This window comes from Cryphonectria parasitica (genome assembly GCF_011745365.1).
Source record: "Cryphonectria parasitica EP155 unplaced genomic scaffold M406scaffold_6, whole genome shotgun sequence".
Taxonomy (NCBI): Eukaryota; Fungi; Ascomycota; class Sordariomycetes; order Diaporthales; family Cryphonectriaceae; genus Cryphonectria; species Cryphonectria parasitica.
In genome coordinates, this window is record NW_024468914.1 from 3,769,747 (window position 1) to 3,789,804 (window position 20,058).

At 50.1% G+C, this 20,058-nt stretch overlaps 7 protein-coding genes across 7 annotated transcripts; 4 read left to right on the forward strand and 3 right to left on the reverse strand.

Moving 5' to 3' along the window:
- Nucleotides 1-1,472: 1,472 nt before the first annotated feature.
- Nucleotides 1,473-3,552, forward strand: M406DRAFT_261211 (Metallo-hydrolase/oxidoreductase; the record flags this gene model as incomplete). The annotated part of the gene is made up of 4 exons (XM_040917422.1): nt 1,473-2,276; nt 2,365-2,575; nt 2,649-2,752; nt 2,827-3,552. 4 exons carry the CDS (start codon nt 1,473-1,475, stop codon nt 3,550-3,552), a joined length of 1,845 nt encoding a protein of 614 aa, XP_040774962.1.
- A 488-nt stretch (nt 3,553-4,040) lies between these two features.
- M406DRAFT_75227 (uncharacterized protein) lies at nt 4,041-4,594 on the forward strand (the record flags this gene model as incomplete). The annotated part of the gene is made up of 3 exons (XM_040925818.1): nt 4,041-4,089; nt 4,170-4,346; nt 4,416-4,594. The coding sequence occupies 3 exons, from the start codon at nt 4,041-4,043 to the stop codon at nt 4,592-4,594; spliced, it is 405 nt and encodes a 134-aa protein (XP_040774963.1).
- Nucleotides 4,595-5,946: 1,352 nt separating this feature from the next.
- On the forward strand, nt 5,947-8,292 carry M406DRAFT_75228 (uncharacterized protein; the record flags this gene model as incomplete). Its single annotated transcript, XM_040925819.1, has 4 exons — nt 5,947-6,366; nt 7,139-7,617; nt 7,728-7,860; nt 7,930-8,292. 4 exons carry the CDS (start codon nt 5,947-5,949, stop codon nt 8,290-8,292), a joined length of 1,395 nt encoding a protein of 464 aa, XP_040774964.1.
- An 886-nt stretch (nt 8,293-9,178) lies between these two features.
- M406DRAFT_261696 (aromatic compound dioxygenase) lies at nt 9,179-10,375 on the forward strand (the record flags this gene model as incomplete). Its single annotated transcript, XM_040917462.1, has 2 exons — nt 9,179-9,959; nt 10,041-10,375. The coding sequence occupies 2 exons, from the start codon at nt 9,179-9,181 to the stop codon at nt 10,373-10,375; spliced, it is 1,116 nt and encodes a 371-aa protein (XP_040774965.1).
- A 1,389-nt stretch (nt 10,376-11,764) lies between these two features.
- M406DRAFT_341360 (uncharacterized protein) lies at nt 11,765-13,909 on the reverse strand (the record flags this gene model as incomplete). Its single annotated transcript, XM_040921654.1, has 1 exon — nt 11,765-13,909. One exon carries the CDS (start codon nt 13,907-13,909, stop codon nt 11,765-11,767), a length of 2,145 nt encoding a protein of 714 aa, XP_040774966.1.
- Nucleotides 13,910-14,400: 491 nt separating this feature from the next.
- Nucleotides 14,401-16,909, reverse strand: M406DRAFT_261457 (general substrate transporter; the record flags this gene model as incomplete). Its single annotated transcript, XM_040917442.1, has 10 exons — nt 14,401-14,503; nt 14,637-14,938; nt 15,097-15,308; nt 15,386-15,563; nt 15,622-15,771; nt 15,860-15,953; nt 16,030-16,190; nt 16,264-16,335; nt 16,419-16,558; nt 16,666-16,909. The coding sequence occupies 10 exons, from the start codon at nt 16,907-16,909 to the stop codon at nt 14,401-14,403; spliced, it is 1,656 nt and encodes a 551-aa protein (XP_040774967.1).
- A 1,550-nt stretch (nt 16,910-18,459) lies between these two features.
- M406DRAFT_75232 (uncharacterized protein) lies at nt 18,460-19,532 on the reverse strand (the record flags this gene model as incomplete). Its single annotated transcript, XM_040925820.1, has 3 exons — nt 18,460-18,524; nt 18,570-19,306; nt 19,465-19,532. 3 exons carry the CDS (start codon nt 19,530-19,532, stop codon nt 18,460-18,462), a joined length of 870 nt encoding a protein of 289 aa, XP_040774968.1.
- Nucleotides 19,533-20,058: the final 526 nt, after the last annotated feature.

Sequence of the window (20,058 nt, forward strand, 5' to 3'; positions counted from 1 at the left end):
GGGCATAGCATGGTCAAGACACCGCTTTTAATGAAGTTCACTCTTGCGACGCCAGGTATGACTATCACGAATGGCACGTAAAACTACTACCATAATTACGAGCTATCGTAATCATTCAGTAACGAAACTATTTCAAAGCATGTTGAAATGTAATACGCTGCTGCACCCAATATCAACTCATTGGTCACCGAAGACCCGTAATCATTTAGAACTATACCTTTCATTCGTTCTGTTAACCTCTGCACCATCTCTTCCTTTTCATTAGATACTGAGTACTTCCTTATTTGGGTACTAACTTTCTCTCTTGCTTCCTGTGCCATTATCTATGTTTCCATTCTTGTAAGTAGATATTAATAGAAACCGGCTTGGGAACAATAACATAGCAAAGAGACGCCATTACAGCTCGCGCGACACCTTCGCGACAATAGGCCTGGGTTCAGATGGCTCTAAAGTATTTTTTTTTCTCCATCGATATCGACTCCTAAATCTATGTGTGTACTGTTTCTGTACTCCTTCGATCGAATTTGTTGACATTGCACAACCCGGCTGCGGCATTGCGCGATGGGTAGCTTCCGGCATCACGGCATAATTATCGGCATCACGCAATCGCTATAGTATTGTTTATATGTTATCGATCTCATACCGCTCAGGCGACCAACACATCTGCAAAACCCATACTCACACAGATATATGTACATATATACACACGCCGCTCTCATGTCAAAACCAGAATCAGGTGAAATCTTGTTTGTCCTCACCCCGTCGTTCAAGCTCGATTGCGGTTTGGGAGGTTGTAACCGGATGACCAAAGTCTCGGTTAGGGTAAAAAAAAAAAAGATTCTGGCCAGGACGCTAATCAATTTTCTGCTCCAGAACAAACGTGTCGATATAGCTGCTCCGCTGTGGAGAATTAACTGTTTCTCTGGTCGCCTGACCGTATGGGACCTTGAAAGGTACATTACACATTTCGACAATATATGTCCAGAATATTTCAATCCTTCCGCGGGCTCGGCTACCTTATTCTGTACAGCCGAAAGCCTGCTAACGGCCGCATAGTTCTTTAAAGCAAAATCGACGAGATCGGACGCCGAGCATGAATTTGAAGAGAGCTTCCTGAAGAAGACGCAGTCCAGAATTCATATCGTTGCCCTTGTCTGAAATCACTGGACCGCGTTAAATTCCTCGACAAGCGCGTCCCTTGACAGCATTGGATATCCATTGCGTCGAGACGAGTCGAGTAATTCACAGTGCCGAGGCCTTCTACCGAATAAGTGCCATCAGCGAAAGAACAGCACTATCCAGAAGTGGACACACATCTTGGGCCCACCCATAAGTCTTCCATCAAGGCAAAGCAGTTTAAGGATACGAATCGCTCGCTATCTCGAAAACCTCTGCCTCACTTAGAGTGCAGTCAGGTCCCCAGGTCTCCGTCCGACGAGCTCGACGCAAAGATAAACCCCATTGAGATCAACATGGCGTACGAACCATCCTATGAAGACAAGCGGGATTTCGAGGAGGCCACCAGAGGCTTCATAGCGGCACTGAAACCGGGCCTGATCACGACCAGCGAGGGTAAAAAGGTGTGGGATATCGATGAGTACGCCTTTGTTGAGAATGAGTGTCCACCAACAGCCAACCCCAAGCTATGGAGACAGGCCCAACTCAACACGAAGCAAGGGCTGTTCGAGGTTGCTCCAGGCATTTACCAGGTGCGCGCCCTAGATCTCTCCAACATCACCATCGTTGAGGGCAAGGAAGGGATCATCATCATCGATCCTCTAATCTCGTGTGAGTGTGCTGCTGCTGCGCTGGGTCTTTACCAAAGCCATCGTGGCAAGGGGAGGCCTATCACTGGCATGATCTACTCTCATTCCCACGGTGACCACTACATGGGAGCCCGAGGCGTTGTTCTCGAGGATACAAAGGTGCCCATCATTGCGCCGGAAGGGTTCTTGGAGGCTATCGTGAGCGAGAGCGTCCTTGCTGGTCCAGCAATGCGTCGACGTGGCGCATTCATGTACGGGAATGCTCTCCCTCGCGGCCCCAAGGGCCAGATCGGCGTTGGCTTGGGGATGGGGTCCAGCACGGGTTCCACATCGCTCATACCACCCAACATCTTGATCCAGAAGACTGGGGAGGAGCATGTCATAGATGGCGTCCGCATTGTCTTTCAGATGGTCCCAGGAACGGAAGCTCCGGCAGAAATCAACTTCTACTTTCCAGACTTCAAGGCGTTATGCGTGCCAGAAACAGCTACCAACTGCATGCACAACATTGTAAGTTGTATTCATACGCCCACCGGCCTTTATATTGTAACTAGGCGACATGTTATCGGCTAACAGGGTTTCTGTTCCGCGCGTCAAGGTAACTCTTCGAGGTGCACAAGTCAGAGACGCGAAGGCATGGTCTACCTACCTCGACGAGGCGATCATGCTTTTCTGCGGTGACTGCGATGTTGTCTTTGGAAGCCACAACTGGCCGACCTGGGGAAACAAGGAACTCATCACTCGACTGTCTGAGCAGAGAGATATGTATGGGTACCTACATGACCAGACTGTGCGCATGATGAATCTCGGTTCGTTCGCCTTTCATTTAGGTTACCATAACTCCCACTGTATCTCTTGGCTGACTCTGTTTCGCATTATCAGGCTTGACGGGAGTTGAGATTGCCGAGCGGATACGTATGCCTCCGGCCATCTCATCTGCTTGGCACTGTCAAGGGTACTACGGATCAGTGAGCCATAATGTCAAGGTAAGTTGGGTCCCATGACATTGACGAGAAAGGCCTCGTACACTCCAGTAAAGCCCATTAACACATTTTTGTAGGGAATTTATCAAAAGTACATGACCTGGTTTGACGGGAATCCCGCACATCTATGGCAGTATCCCCCCGCCGAAGAAGGCCAGAGATATGTAGAGTGCATGGGAGGAGTTGACGCTCTATGCGACAAGGCTGAACAGTTCATTGCCCGGGGAGACAATCGCTTTGCCGCGACATTTGTTGCTCATGCCGTTGCTGCATATCCCGAGAACCTCAGATCCAGAACTCTTCTAGCGACGGCTTATGAGAATCTAGGCTTCGGTGCAGAGAACGCTGTCTGGCGCAATTTCTACCTGACCGGTGCCCAGGTACTCAGGACCGGGAAAGATACCGGCATGGTGGCTGGAGGCAAGAGCACGTTGGGCCCACAGCTCAGCGTCGGGCAGTGGTTCGAGATCTTGTCGGTTCAGGTAGATGGAGAGAGGGCTGCGTGCAAGTCGTTCAACATCGAGTTCGATGTCACCGATGTAGACGAGAGGTGGAGGTTGATCATGAGCAACGGTGTCTTGACCCCCCGTCTCATACGCCCCTCGGTGGCATCAAAGGGTCGAGAGGGCTCTGGGAGCCGGGCTGACCTGTCCATGTCCCTCACTCGACTACAGCTCCTAGAAGTCTTGCGCGGTAAGGATGTTGACGCTGCGAAACAAGACGGGGATATTGCCATTATGCGCGAGCTGTTAGACCTGACTTCGGTTCCGACAGACTCGGTTCGCGGGCCAGCTCAGTTGTAAATACTTGAGTACATGACTGGAACTTGGGAAAAAATAAGGTTTTGGAAAGAGAAAAACAACTGTTAAGGAAACATTTACTATACACTGCTTCTAGTGGAGAAGGTCACCGCTTGTAAAGTTTTCTAATATTGCGGTCTTTACGTCCAGCAGAAAGTGGGGAGCAATACAGATCTGGTTCGTCTCCAGTCTATAAGCTAGGTGCCAATCCATTCGGACAGGTTTGCCGCGAGATCATATTCACGAACCAAGTCACTACTGTCATCACCACTACAAAGAGGGATGAACGTAGCCTGAGACGAGACCTCCCTCAGGTATGGGTTGACTTCTTTGCATTAATACTCTGCCCGTTTCTCTTTTCGAGCTGCCGAGGTTCATGAAGTGACAGGACAGAACTGGCCACAGAAAGACACCCAAGGATCTAGTTGCTGTCTTCAGTCTCCGAAGACCAAAACATCCAAACCCTAAACGTACCTCATTCACGAATCAATATGCCTTCTGGGGATTGTCTGTGCGGAAAAATTGGCTTTGAACATTTCGGTACGTCGTGGACTTAATAGTTGTCCTTTACCTTGGTGCAGTGTGTCCAGGACATGTACTAACGGTGGTACGTACTATAGTTGAGCCAGCGGTAACTGCGCTGTGCTATTGCCTCGACTGCCAACGTTGGGGCGGCGGTGGCTACAGCTCTAACGTGGCCGTTTCGACTACGGACTTCAAGATCACCAAGGGAGTCCCCAAGAAATTTGTCAGAAAGGGTGGTTCTGGATTGAATCACCCTCATTTCTTTTGTGGTGGTAAGTAGAGAGACAACAATGCTTCCCGCGAAGGCGAAACTTGGAGCTAACATGTATCATCTTTACCAGACTGTGGCACAAGTCTCTACTCCCAACCTGAGGCTATGGCCGGCACCACACTGACCAAAGCCGGATCTCTGAACGACGATGCTTCGGATATTTCCATCAAGGTTGAGTTTTTCACCAAGGATCGCCGAAACTACGGTGTCCCGGTCCAGGGTGCTCGGCAGCTCAAGACCATGAACTAGGGCCTGCGAATGTTTCAGTGGCTTTAGAACCCTTTTCTTTCGAATTCAAGCCAGGTTGCCCATTCACCTTCTTAGTTAAAGAATTGCCACTCGTGTAAAACTTTGCAGAATGTTTTCTCTTGTTTAAACCGGGTTGCCAGTTGATACATAATTTGAAGAAAAAGGACATTACCTTGAGTCTAATTGAGTGAAGTCTCTTTCCAATACGATTGTCTCAAACAATTGCAACACGGACTTGTCCCAATGCTTGATACTAAAAATCCCTTCTTCCCTGTCATTCAAACCAGTAATATCCGTGGAGCACCTGATTTTAGTCATCATATGAGATTTTGGCTGGCACTGTATGGAACTTGTCGTTGCTGTCGCCAAAAGTCACTTACTGCCGTGGCTAACTTGTCATCAAAACCTGAGCAGCGCAGACCGCAAATTTTGAAGCAGCAGCATGTGATTGAGGACAACAGCCATGATATTTCCACTATGACCGAGTTCTTTAGGCAGATATAAGAAGGTATTTGGCCTCGCTCCGGCCCCCACAAGAACAACTTCCGCAGTGTCCTCAATACGTGTGTCAGGTACAAAAATGACTTTTCTTAATACTTGAGCTTATAATATACTGAGATTATGTGGTCGCTATCTGTCACCGGTTCTCATGGGCAACCCTCGCTGAGAGAATACACCATAGTCCTAGGGTCTACTCCATTGAGCCCCTATCGGCCCTTGTACAATTATGAAGATACCACCCGAACATAGAGACAGATGACAACTGGATCTTCTCGACTCACGGTACCGAATACACCAGAAGAGCGGTGACTTTATTGTTAAGTTTCCCACGTGACTAACTTTTTTTCTCTCGCTATGGCTAACGACTCTTTCGTCATAGTCCGACATAGATTTTACGACATTGACCATGAAGGGCTAGCTGTGGGCGAGCATCTGCACTAAGGGAGATGGGGGTCTCGCACCGTCTCTTACTCGGTCTTTTTTGGGTCAATTCTTGCTCCTCCGTCACTCAAAAGGGGGCAGATCAGAGGGCTATTATAACACTATCTAATATTGATTCCGGTGCCCTCTGTCGGAAATGGCCAATGAAATGCCTGTTGATAGGCGCTGTGAAAGGTGACAGGTGACTACTTTGCCCACCTTCGTGGCTTCTATCGAGCGCACTAGGCAAAGACTACGTATATTTAGCTTGCACACGAGCTTCTACATCTGCACGAATTGTCCCGTTTCTATAAGTAGAGAACTTTCCGGGACATTTCAGTGTGTCTCCCTGACCTCCTCTTTGTCTCTCTCTGATTTTCCCCACCTCTAATTCGAACTTCGTTAACTTCCAATACTGTTCTTTTGACAAAATGCAGCAGCATATCCGAGCTTGGCTGCAGCGTATCGCCAAGAAACCTGCTTCTCACGAAGTGGTACAGCCTCAAGAACATCAAACACATTCTGCGTCGATCAGCAATACCGTTCAGAAAGACCTGAACGATCCCCCGCCTTTATATGATAACCCGAATGCTCGGCCAATCACTTGCAGAGAGCCCAGACTCGTCCTGCCGCATTACTATTTTAAAGCCCTTCGCTACGTAGGGGCTATTGCCTGCAAGGGCACTGCGAAATTCATCGAAAAGAACCCACGCGCGACAGACCTCGAAACTGAGGCGTGGGTAAAGAATGTGGTTGATATCGCCGTTGCCCAGGGAATTTCTATTCTGCTTGAATGGATAGAATGCGAGGAGGAAGTTTTGCGGGAGGAAGAAGTACTGGAACCCGGTCGAGTAAAATTTTTGGAGCCGTTTAAGGACATCTGATCATGTGGTGGGTGCTTCACCACAGTCAAAAAGCGAGTATTGCGTCCTGGTACTCTTGATACAATGTTTTTTTCTTTCTTTTCTTGGCGTGGGGTGTATCTGCCGAGAAACGTTTCCCATATAGTGCTCGAAAGCAGAACAGCATGTGTTGATGGGCAGCTCAATTCAGTCCTTATTGTTTACAACCTGCAGGTACATTCTAAATATCATGTACTATCAATGGTATGGAAACACAAACCATCCTGCTTCCTGCCCTTCCTTTGGAACTCGGTCAGAAAGAGCGCCTTACAATATTTTCCCATTCCGCGTCATGCCATTGCCCTTTGATGATGTGTATATCACGCCTTCCGTCTGACAGTAGAAATTAAATCATCAAAACGCAAGACGGAAGGCGTCACTCCCGACCAGCAACTACTGTCTCCTGCGCACCCACACAGAACTTGCTGTTCATCGCTCCTTCACACCTTGCCTATCGAGGAGCACCTGCCGTCTGAAAAGCTTCAACGTGCAAAAGGAAGTTGCAAGTCACCTAGGCAGACCTGTAATCGAGCTATTTAAAATGCCACGCCGAAATCAGACAGAAGTAAACATTGAACAAAACTTCATACCATCTCTCTCTAATTCTCTCCTCCTCCCCCCTCACACACACCCACGCGCACACACACACACACAGTTCGTGAGATACCCACAGCGTCAACTTCTCCTTCAGTCAATCTTAGGCTAACATATACACGGACAGAGAAAAGACGACGAAGAAGAAGAAGAAGAAAAAGAAGAAGAAGAAGATGACGATGACGACGACGGCGACGGCGACGACGACGATGGTGGTGGCAGTCGCCCGGCCAACGACCCGGAGGCAGGCCGGCCTCTGGAGGACCGGCCTCGCCGTCCCTCTCCCTCTCTCTCCCGGCCCGCCCAGGGCATCCCCTCTTCCCGCCCCCAGGGGCCCTCCTCCTCCGGCCCTGCCACTGGCACCCAAGCCTCCCCGGCCGCCTCCTCCCCCGCCGCCGCCTCCGCCGCCTCCTCGCCTGCGGGCGCCGGCTCTGGCCCCGCCGCCGCCACCATAATCTCCTCCTCCTCTTCCTCCTCCTCTCGATATTACACCCCTCCTTCCGAGGCCGTCCCCCCCTCGGAGTCCAGACACGGCGCTGGCCGGCAACTGGACGCCCCGGTGCCTCGGCGCCGGGTCGTGTCCAAGGAGGAGCGGGGCGGAGAGGAGTAGTTTTGGTTTTTATATTTTTATCCTATTCTTTTCTTTTTTGTTCTTTTTGGAGGATGAACGCGGGCATTGAAGTATCATTACATATACTTTCAAAACAAATGCAAAGCGCTTGGCGCTCGCCCGACATATTTGAGTCTCTTTTGGTACTTGTGCTCTGTGATATTTCGCTCATATGTCCACAGCCATGCACAACAAATATCCTGTCAGCCTTGGCCAATTGCTCATTACCCGCTGGCCTTGTAAGTACTTTCCCCTCGATCTCAGCACAGTCTTGTAATTTCTTGACATATGTTCGACACATGACCCAGGTCAAACTTGTCTTTATGACTAAGAAAGCAAACGAAAAGGTCATCCAAAAGTTTAAACAAGGGCTGTACGCAACACAAACACTTCTGGCAGCTGACGCCAGCGGCGTTGCTAGCAAGGCTCACTCGACAGCGGCAACATCATCACCGTTCCGCGAGGGCACGCGCCTCATGGCCGACGGTCAGATTCTTATTTCCCGCCATCGCTCCTCTGCTACTCCTCCTGTGGCGGCACCTCTCGTATCCCACCACTCGTCGTCGGCCACCCATTCCTTCTCCTTGAACCCCCGCTCCAGCCCTCCGGCATACCTCTGCCCGCTCGGCAGGACGGGACCTAGCACTGCTATCGGCCTGGTAGTTGTATGACATTTGGTGGTGTCCAATCAGAAGGAGGGACACGAGAAGTAATTCAAAGTTTTGATCCCTCTTATGCTTCATACATTATTATAAAAAATACTCCCTTTTTCTCTTGAGAGTGACGGAGGGATGAGCGTTGTAAACAGTTCACTCTTTGTAACAGGAGGTGGAAAGAGATTCAGGATTCCGTGCTTATTCAGACATCATTTCGTATGACTACCAAGCTGAAATCTGACAAAATCTGCAAACATTGTTCTGCGGAGGGCCAGTATGTACAAGAATTGAAGAACGTCACTGCTTCTACACAAGACATGCTTTATACATTATGCAATTACCCACGGCCGTATTGAAAGGTCCGAGATGTAACACGTTGCTCATATGCCGTGCTCTCGGCTTCCACGGGCTCCTATAGGGGAAGTCTGGCCCACACCTACTCGCTCCAATCACACCACGGTCGAGTGCATAGAAGTAGCTGATAAATTATGATACCCAGCAAGAAGGCCTTCTGCATCTCGTGAGGAGTACCTGAAGTTCACATCATTTTATGCCCCCAAAATCACAGGGTTGTATTGATTGCGCGGCACATGATGACGATTCACCGACGTTGCAGTAGTTACAGAAAGATCTACGACAGATGTACGAAGAGATTGGGGATCGCCATTCAGGCAGTCGGAAGCCAATTCTGCGTCCATAGCAGCACAGTGATATCACAGTCAGGCAACCTGCATGGTGAACCTGAGATGTTGACTACGCGTGCGCAAAGAAAGCAAGCGCAGATTCTATAAAGCTTCCAGGTGGCCCATGGTTTACAGCCTGCTTGATCTCTATGCCGGCTCCACAAGCTCTGACATTGAAACCATTTATTGAAGGAAAATCGGTCCCAATCGCGAACGAAATGCACTTCTCACCCCTGTTCACGGCGGCTCTTGTCTTCCTCGCTGGTAGCGCCACAGCTCACCCAGGCGAGCCATACTCGCGCCAGCCAAACACTGCCCTGGGCGCTTTCAAGGGTTCCGTCCGCCGTGATCTTGGGTCATGCGCCGACAAACTCTCACGGCGCGGCGTCTTGTCGCGCAACATTGCCCGTCGCCACTTGGCGGTGGCAGAGCAGCGGCGCAAGCGATCCATTGACCCATCCACGGCCAAAGCTAAGCGCGAGATCATCACGTGGGGCGAGAACCCAGACATCGTCAATGATACGTCGCACCTGTCCGATGCAGGATATACACCGGCCACACCCGAGACCACGGTCTTTGCGAACTACAGCTGCGCGCTCAACCCCGAGGGCGAGACAGGACCGTATTACATCCCAGGAGAGCTCGTGCGGTCCGATATTCTCGAGGCAGAGGCGGGGGTGCCAGTGTACTTCGAGATCCAGCTCATTGATGTCGCAACATGTGAGCCCATCATGGGAGAGTACTTGGACATCTGGAATTGCAATAGTACAGGTGTGTACAGCGGAATCGTTGAAGAAGGCAACGGAAATGGGAACGATACGTCCAACGCCAATTCCACTTTCCTGAGAGGTCTGCAGGCCACAGATGAGGACGGGGTGGTGACTTTCCAAACGCTCTTCCCTGGACACTACGCAGGGCGGGCAAATCATGTGCACGTGGCTGTGCATTTCAATGCTACTCTGTTGGCAAACGACACCTTGACTGGTGGCACCTATGACCGTGAGTTGGGAGAAATGCATCTCTACATTGGCTCGGGAACCTTTCAAGCAACTAACCTTGAGACCTTCTCCCTACATATAGACGTTGGCCAGATTTTCTGGGATCAAGACCTGATTGACGAGATCGAGAGTACGTACCCGTACGTTACCAACACTATAGCTAAGACTCTGAACGTTGATGACGGCGTTTTTATCACCGAGAGCGAGAATACTACCACACAGAGCGTGGCCGAGTACGAGTACTTGGGCGCAAACGTCTCTGATGGGTTGTTTGCGTGGCTCACCCTGGGTATCAACACGACAGCTACTTATGATCCCAACTGGAGCTTCATTTGGACCGCTAGTGGGTCTGTGTCATCTGTAAATGGTGAGAACACAGGCTCGCCAGGCTGGAGCCAGGTAGGAGATTGGGACTAGAGGGTAAAGCAACTATATCGTTGTTATCAGCCTCTCCCGCTCCAGCAGTCCCCCACTTATACTTCATGTAGTCAGCTGTCATCCAGGCTACACGCCGATGCTTCTGACCCCTGTCTGGCCAGCAACAATTCTGTCAGTAGTGTTGGATAGGGACTTTTCATAACACTTTCGTGAATCAAATGATCTAAATGGAGTTTGTAATCCTGCCGAGGTCCGTCTCTGTAGACCCACCTAGTTCCCTAACTTTCAGGTCATGTAGGTGGCTCTCATAGCCAGCGTATGTGGACACTCTATATGACACATTTGAAGCATTAATTATGCTTATTTGGAATCCCCTGCTGCACTTGTACTATGTTGGGACAACAGAAGTGAGTCGCATTGAGTGATATTGTAATGAACCGTAAAGAGAGAGTAAGATTAGGCCAATCCAATCGCATCACCTTCAGTTCCGTGGCCGGCCTCGAAAATATCGATGCCTCGAATCGTCTTCCATGCCACAAGTCTATCCTATATGAAACGTCCGGCCAAATCTAAATTCGAAACCACACTTGACCAGTTTTTAATGATCAGTCTGGTACCCAATGGCTCGTGCGAGTATCCCATCGCAGACAATGTAGTCGCTATGCTCGTACTTGGCAGACATCTCCCTGAACATCTGGTCCTTGGAGTTCGTCACGGCGGAGACGGGCCTGTCGTTCCAGAGGCACCCTTGCTACTTGTCTTTCCAGATGAGGATGTCGGAATAGCTGGTGTTGGAGCAGGTGAAGGTGCTCTCGCCTTGGTTGTCGCTGATGTCCGTGATGCGTAGCTGGGCTACTCAGAGATTCCAGCAGTCCTCATGATGAGCAACGTCCATGTCTGCGTCGTAGTCAGGGACAATGTTTCTCTCGGCCAAGTTGGAAGGGCTGAGAGCCGCGGCAACAGTGGCTATGAACAAAGGGGTAGCAACGACAATACTTTGCATTGTGATGTATATATATACAGAAAGATGTAGCTCTTTGTGATCGAACCTATGATGGCGGCTCGCTTTAAGACCGCAAACCTTCTCTGCTGGGTCGTGATTATGTTCCTTGACATGACTTGCACTGTTCCCCGCTCAAGCGATACAATCTCCGTACAAAGCAGCAAGAACAGGTGTTTCAGCCTTAGTCTCTAGCCCAGCGTATGTGTAGTAAGACTGATGTTGCTTCATTCACATCAAAGCGGCATGGTGCAAAGCCAACTTAGCCTGGCTCATTAGTAATCTACGGAGTCAGCTGAGGGATTTCGAAACCTCCAGATACGGCCATCGCGCCTTACATATCATGGCTTCGAGGGCAAAAGGTCTTGAATACACAGAAGATTGCAGGTCGATACCAAACCGCCCCATATATGCTTTGCCAACCAGCATCACTCGACTTGAAAGGTATCCTTTCCCCACCCATACAATCTGTGCAGCCGACGGGCGAAAATCGGCACCAGCCACCCCTCGATGTTTGACTTGTGCGGTCGGTGCAGCGTCAGAGACTTATTCAGGGCCATAGTCTCGGGTGGGACAAAGGTATAGACGGAGCCGAACTTAGGAACGACGGAGAAGCCTAGATCGGCCAAGGCTGCTTCGAACGCGACCCAGCTGACGGGCCTCCGGGACTCCGACTTGTCGAACAGCGTCGTGAAGACCTCTGCCGTAGTTTTCTTCACCACAAATGTCTGCCGCTGCTGTAAAGTGTTTGTGTCCTTCTGCTCTTGGCTTTTTGTTGGGCGCACGAGTTCGAAGACCGATGAATGGCTGGGCCGAGTTTTCTCTTTCTGTCTCCGCTGCTCCGTGCGCACCTGAGGATCCTCTACAGGGTACTGAGGGTGCTCCTTCTTCTGCTCGACTTTTGTCTGTATCTTCTGGTACTGCTTCTCGAGGTCGGCAATGCAGTCATCTATCAAATCCTGATACATGAAGCCCAATTTGGTTCCCTTCTTGTCGATGATGGCCTCTTCTAGGGCTCTCAGCGCATTGGGTGCCACACCAGGCTCTTCCAAGTTGTCAATTGGCACCACAAACTGTGTGAGGTCGATCTCGCTCTTCGTATTGTTAAGCTCGGTCTCCAGGTCGTTGTATCGTGCTACAAAGACTTGACCCGTCTTGCGGGAGCGAGGTGGCATGGAAATGGCAAGCGCCAGGTCCTGCATGAAAGCGACGATGGCAGTATGGTCCCAGAGGGCGTTGAATTCCCGCTCCGCGAGCTTCTCGCGCTCGTCTGGATGCGACATGTGCAAGCTGCCTAGCTTCTCCATCCATTCCACGGCTGTCGCAGCAGTGGTATCGGCTTGGCAGAGACGCAAAAGGTAGTGCAGCTGGGGATCGGCTCGCGTTAACTCTTCCGGTTTGATTTTCATGGCAACTCGTGCATTGCCCTTGTCATATACATTTGAGACTCTCTTGAAGTATCTCTTGCCAGTGCCGGTCTGAACCTGACGCTTGAGGAGAGACTGCGTTCGGTCGTATTGGAGATGGCCAGCGTTGGAGATCTCCTGGAGAATGATGGCTCGGCGGACTTTGTCGGCTGCCGCTTCTTCGAGAAGCTCGAGCAGGCGATGAAGATAATTCCAGATCGCAGCATCTTGAACGGCCCCATGGATGACATCGAAGAAGGCAGGGCTGATAAAGCGATCCGTATGAACAGGCAGCGACCGGCCCTTCTCATCAGCGACGAGCTCGGGGCGGCTGAAGAAGGTGATGTTCACGGCGTGCGCGAGCACAACCGGCTCCACAGTCAGGAGGTAGAGGTGCTCGTCAGACAAAGCTTTCTGGTCCTTGGCAACCTCGAGAAGTTCGGTGAGGGAGCGTTTCGTTGGTTGGGCCTGGATAGACAACTGACTCATGGCCGGCGCCGGCGCCGTATCGACATCTTTGGAAGTTTGCTTCTTCTTGGCTCTAGTTTTAGATCCAATGTCCAAAATGTCCTCTATGATGATGTTGAGCGCCTGGAGGAGGCCACTCTGTCTCATGAAGATGAGCTCCGCAGTGGACTGTGGAACGCAGAGTCCCCCTTGTATCGCAGGACTAAAGCCGCCAAGTGCCTGGCTGCGATCCACCCCTTCTGAGATGGTGAAAGATTTTCCATAGTGATCGTCGTCGTCGAGAAATACGGTGAAGCTATCGTTCAGGCGACGCTCGTCCACGTGTCGGAGATTTCTTGTCTGCATCATGGTCGTGATAAAGCCAAGGTCGCCTCCTGGATTCATAAGATGATGTTCGCTATATTGCTCCATCAACTTTGTCGTCGCACGGTAGCGAAGGAGATTGGGGAGGAAGTCGCTCGACTCGGTGACATCTCGTAGATTCCACTCTGGAAGCAGCTTGTAGACTTCGCCCATCGAGGGATCCATACGATTCTTGAGCACAACACCCTCCGCTGCTCCCTCTTTGATGGCTTTGGTCCTCTGCGCTCTGGTAAAGCCTCTCCATAGCGTCTCAATCGTGGGACCGTGCAGTCGATATTTCCGCGCCAGGTCCTGATGCAACTCCCGGATGACGACACCTGCGTCAGTTTGCGCCATGGTTTCCGAAATGCTGTGCTCGCGAATCAAACGTGGAGAGGAACGTGCACAGCTGGTGGCAGTTCGAGAAGAAGAGACGAGTAGTGTTTTTGTGGAGAGTTTGGGTTTTGTCCTTGCTGTTTGTTGTGTTGGCAACCCCAGCAGCTGCACCAATTACATAAGCAGCAACCTTGCAGTTGTAGCAGCTCGCACTGATATAATGGGATCTCCAACACCAGTTTCCAATAGCTCCGTGAATGGAAATTGGTAGTCTTTGAAAGATACTGTATATGACATAATAATTAACAAAAGATGTAATAATAAACCACTGTGATTACTGCTTTCAGTTGGGATCTTCAATGTTCATCTAGTGCCACAAATATTTAGTCTAGAAGTCTCGGGTCGACATGAACAAATTCAGTCATTCAAAAGACCTGATCCTCAAGGCCTAAGAGGTCTGTTGTCTTGTTCAAGATTCTGGGACTGCAAAATTTGAGACCTCCGACAACCCTTTATGTGTGTTCCTGCTCATCCTTTCTGTGCTGCTCGTCTGCATAGATCTGGACATCACAGACATATCGATCAAATTTCCGGAAGTTAACCCTCTTCTCGAACCTATAGAGAGCGCAAGTATTGTCAATCATCGGTAACGCAAATAAGGGGCTGCTAATACAAAAGGAAATGGCGCCAGCATGAAGGAGGGATTTGAGCAACAGCATTGAAGAAAATGGGGGTGGAAATAACACACATTTCGTCAATCTCGGCAGGGGTTCGACGGGCCACCTCAGGCAGGATGAACCAGGAGATCACCGTAGCTATGCCACCCGTCGCAGCGAAGAAGAAGCCCGTCTTGGGACCCCACTTGGTGACGGGCCCGTTGATCATGAGGGGGGTGCAGAAGCTGAACATGGTGGCGATGGCATTGGAAGCGGCCAAGGACCAGCCGGCCGTTCGTGCACGAAGGCGCTGCTGAGGGATTTCGGTCGCGTATGCATAGCCGATCGCGGAGGCTCCGGTCGTGGAGAAAGTGGCCAGACATGCGAAAAAGATCTGCGTTATTGAACGGAGACGGTCAATATAAGCTGGTGCTCGCTTTATGTCTGGGTCCACACGAGTCGACCGCCTCTAGAGATAGGGGAGGATAGTGTGGGAAAGCTTGCGACTGCACAAAGAATGTCGTAGCCCAAGGACTGGGCAACGTTACTCACCAGCAGGGAGCTGAGCGCCTTGGTGGTGTAGTCAAAGCAACCCACGATGCCGAGGCATAGCAATGAGACGGAAGTGAGGGCGTAAGGATAGACAGTCAGTGGACGGCGGCCAAACGAGTCTGTCAATGTAGACGTGCCGATCATGGACAGCAATTGGACGCAAGACAAGATGACGGTCACCAAGAAAGGATTCTTGTTCCCGGCATCCTGGACTAATCCGTGGGAACAAAAGCGAGAGTCAGTGGCTGCAAATGGATAGGACGGGGAAAATAACATGGAAAATACTGACAAAAATATGTTGAATACGTGTTGAAGACACTGAGACCCACAAATTGTTGAGTTATCTTCGGCCAACCCGCAATGACGAAGCGGATTAGGTTGCGCCCTTGGAAGATAGCCCATGGTCCATCTTCCTTTTGGACTTTTGCAAGTTGACGCTCCTCCTCTATCGTGGACGTCATGACACCCTATCCCACAGAGTTAGAACTGATCCACGTCATAAGTAGCAACCAGGCAAGACCATACAATAACTTCCTGCACGTCATAGCCAGGCACGTGGCCGTTGTATTGCAGAAGGGTCTTAGAGGCCCTGTCCGTCTTGCCTTTGCTGACTAGCCACCAAGGAGACTCAGGAAGTAAAAGGAAGATGACCAGCATGCCTCCGATAAACGCCCACTAGATTAGTTTTCTTTGTTTAGTCTGGATTTGATATTCTGCTAATTCTCGCCCTGAAGCTGGCGCATGAATATCATGCAAGGCATACCTGAGTATAAATCGGCTTCCGAAACTCGTACGGATCATGTGTGTTCATGACATTTAGTCCAATAGATGCGGAGAGCTGGCCGATAACGAACCAGCTATATAACAAAACAGATCAGCAAGTGTCATCTCGCACTTACCGGGGCAGATTCAGACAATTGAATATAAACTTACAAGCTATAGGCATTGATGAGGAAACCTCTTAGCTGAGTTGGAGCGAGCTCGCACAAATATAGCGGCATTGTGGACTGTAACATGCCCACGCCGGCACCGGAAAAGAGTTTCGCAACCAGCCAATGATCCCACTGGGTCGCGAACGTCTCTGCAAAGATGCTCTGGCCACGATTGCAGTCAGTGGATGTGTTCGAAACGAGAAGTCATGGCACAGCTAATTCTCAGGAAACTTACTCCTGCCAGGAAGACCCAGAGAATATAAAGGGCGGCTTTGCGCCCCAGAGAATCAGTGGCGTATTGCAGAACCTGCTCATGTGTGGACCATGCAGGTATTTATTAGTACCGTGTCTGGAAAAGTGTCCGAGTCAAGACTTAGAACGGGGACGCACGATTTGGCCTATGGTCTGGCCGGCGGACTGGATGCCTCCCCATGCCGAGATGTATTGACCAGCAATGATTGTCGTTCCTGGAGACGCCATCTGTTTGATAAAACCTTTGTTCGATACGATGCCGGCATTCAGATTGATCTCTGTTCGTTGCTTCATGATCAGCCGCAAGGTACGCTTATGCGGGACTGTGCAAGAGTCCAGTGCGAGAGATGCTTGATTGAATCTCCCCATACGAAAGTAGACTCACGGTATCCATCCAGGGTGGCCGCGAAGGCTGCAATCATTCCGACAAGTGTCACGAGCCTATACCGTTTAACAGTCTCCCAAATGCCCAAGTCATCGGCCCTGGCTCGCATGACATGGCGGTCACCTTTCATATTGCCTGCATCATCCTCGCCTGTGGTGAGGGCGCGCTCGATGCCCTCTTGCTCGGGCTTCTCGTCGAGGGCATTGTGGCCGTCTGTGCCGGCCTGAACACTGAGATCGGCCATATTCGTGGCGCAAATCGCGTGACAGTGTCGATGTGTATTGAAGACAGCCGTCCAGGAAGGAGGGCGAACTTCTTGGTCACGAGCAGATGCGATCCCCGTCCACTTTTATTCTGTACGTTGGCTCCGGTTTCCCCGGATTTATTTTCCCCAGATCCACATTGGACTCCCCCACACGCCCCGTATTGGATTCTTTGGGCCAGGAGGGTACCAGAACTAAACCTTTTATAATATGTATGGTAACCTCGGGTGAATGACAGCCGGGTAGGATCGCGTGCTAACACCAAAAGGTACAACTTTCGCGTATAAACACATGCTGTGGTTCGAGGGTGTGCGGCGCAGCTGTTTTGCCGTTTCCAACAAGCTTAATCATCAAGCGTTCATGAGAGGATTCGCTGAACAGGGACCATTCTCCCTTGTCTACGTGTTTGTTGAACCTTGCATATGGCATGGGGTTCTCCTTGTAATAATACTTCAGCGCCGCGCAACATCTCATGACCCTGGAGCCATCCATGGCGGATATAACATTCTCGATCAAATACCCCCTGAAGCCACGCATTGACACCCCTTTGCCCGGAGCTTTCTAAACCCCGGTTCAAGCCGGTTGTACTGTAACTGTTGGCTGGCTAACTATCCGGACATTTCGCAATGGCCCTGAGATTCCGAGCCAACGATGGACTGACTTCGCTAACGATGTTAATGGGTTAGGCACTTAGCAGAAGATGGTGGGGTAAGATATGTAAGCTGCTGTGTATTCGACGCCACCATTGAGAATCTTGTCAGTGAAAGACCGAGATATCTCTGCACATTTTCAATCCGGCTACCAAAAGCCCTGCTCTGGCCGGTGCGGTCAGGTCTACTGCCCTCACGTCTCTCATTTACGTCTCTCGTTCACTTCTGGTGCAATGAGCTGGTCAGGAAGAGCGTAGCTCTCACAATGAGCCTCATTTTGGAAAAGGTCTATCAAAGACTGCAGAAGCGGCGCATGCATGCCTCCCGGACCCAGTATCTGGTGGCTAGGTAAGCTCAACATCTCTCGCCACGTTGCAACAATTCGAAGTTTCAGGGAACTTGTATCGCCTTATCCGACGCGTCCAGACATGCTTAGGTTCCGTTATTGGAACCTTCAAATGGAAAGTCTCCCGTATATCGTGGAACCTTTTAGGAAATGCGCACATTTCAGCGTCGAGTGCCAGAGATAGCGCTTCCGTCACGACAAAATGTTACAGGATTATCAAGCCATTATTGGCCTGCCAGTAGACGCCAGTGCAACAGTCCATGTGATCGCCTATCTATAGCACCTATAATGCGTGACGTCGCAAGCATTTGAACACTATCTTGTGAATATGAACTATTAGACTCCATGGAACATCATTTGCTATCTCTTTACTCAAAGCCACCGTATTCTATTTCAAGGAAGTTTGTGCGAATCTTCTCTAACTATTTATCCACATAGATCACATCATTTCCAGTAGGTACTGGCTGGGATGGCCACCTTTTAGTATTCGCATAAAGTTGCACAGCACAAACTAAATCAACTATAATAAGGAAGACTAAGAGAACTCATAATCAGGTGACAGCTCGACAAAGGAAATAGACCAGACCACAATCCTTCTACCTTGAAGATGTAAAGAAGCTCGAGCTCTCTTCTACAAAGGCTTACGACCGGCCGCCACATATATATCGAATCTGACGTAGCACCCCGATTCAAACTCCTCGAACACCCTCGTTTCCAATTCGTCGACTTCTTCGTCAGCCAACGATCCAGGGCTCCCGCGAGCGTTAGTAATATGTGCGAAGTTTATGAGTGCTTTCGTTGTGGCAGCTGACATGGCATGCCGAGTCTCCGGCATTCTATCCGAACTGACGATGTCGGAGATGACCGGCTCGAGACCAGCTGCCGTCATGTGCTCCGGTAGCGTATTCCAACCGTGCTTCATACGCTCCCCCAGAAGGGTGCCCTTGACCATTCCTTCGATCTTCCTTGCTGTTGCAACCTTGGAGTCCTCAAGGCCTCGGTAATACTTCAAGGAGGTGTAATCGCCCTCGTCCCACTGTAGCCAGCCTCCAGGTTTGAGCATCTGAACGACATTGCGAACGACGGTGCCCCATTCGCTTCCATCCATAGCCGCTAACAGAAGTCTGAGATGAACGAGATCGTACTGGTTGTGAAGTTCCTCGGGAATTGGCTGCTTCACATCTAGCAGTCTCAGAGAGATAGTGGTCGAGATCTGTTTGGGGAAAAGGGCGGGAGATATGTCATAGCCGTCCAGATTAGCCTGTGGATATAGCTCCTGGGCACACTGTAGGAAACGGCCGGTGCCGGTAGCTATGTCTGCAATATGTGGCTTGGAGGGAAGAGTGGCAGTAATAGAAGGATGTACGAGGTACCCGATGTTCCTATAAATATTATCAGCTGATGCGTCTGTTTCTTAGGCAAGTAGAGTTGCCCATTGTAATCTGGGAGAGAAATACGAAGTATAGGCGGCAAATTGGTCATTGAGCCTAAAACAGACCATTATCAGATGCTGTTTGAAACGATGAGTAATAGGGAATACAAGATGTTTTCATGCCTTGCTACCTCCTTCTCATCACGAGCCATGACCTCAGCATAAGAATCTGACATTATTTCCAGGAAACGTGGGAACTGGCTAGAAAGTACTAGGTTTAGAGAAAGTTGGATAGCGTGAAATGCCAATGAAGTAATAATCTAAGAGTTTGCAAGGTATGAGAAAGTAAGAGTTCATGAAGTGAGAAACCCGAATTTTATAGAAATGGATTAATCGAAGTGAACGAGGTAGCTTCGGAAAGGACGAGTTCTTAGCTTTCGAAAGAACCATGCAGCATGTCGAAAAAGTTCATCATATTTTCACAAAGCTCCACAGTCAGCTGGGAACTATGAATTGCAACATGCGAACTTGCTCACCAGCCCTTATATCCACTGCTACAATCAGCAATTATTGACGAAGATCTGCGGGGATATGCATAATACTATTTACATGTGAATCTGATAAACTCCTGAGCCCTCGAAAACAGGATGAGATCTACATGCACCTGAACCATTTTGTCTCAAACTCATCTAACAACATATTGCTTGAGTGGGGCCTACGTAGCAGTCGGTAAAGGCGGCACAATCTACGCAAGTTGCCACA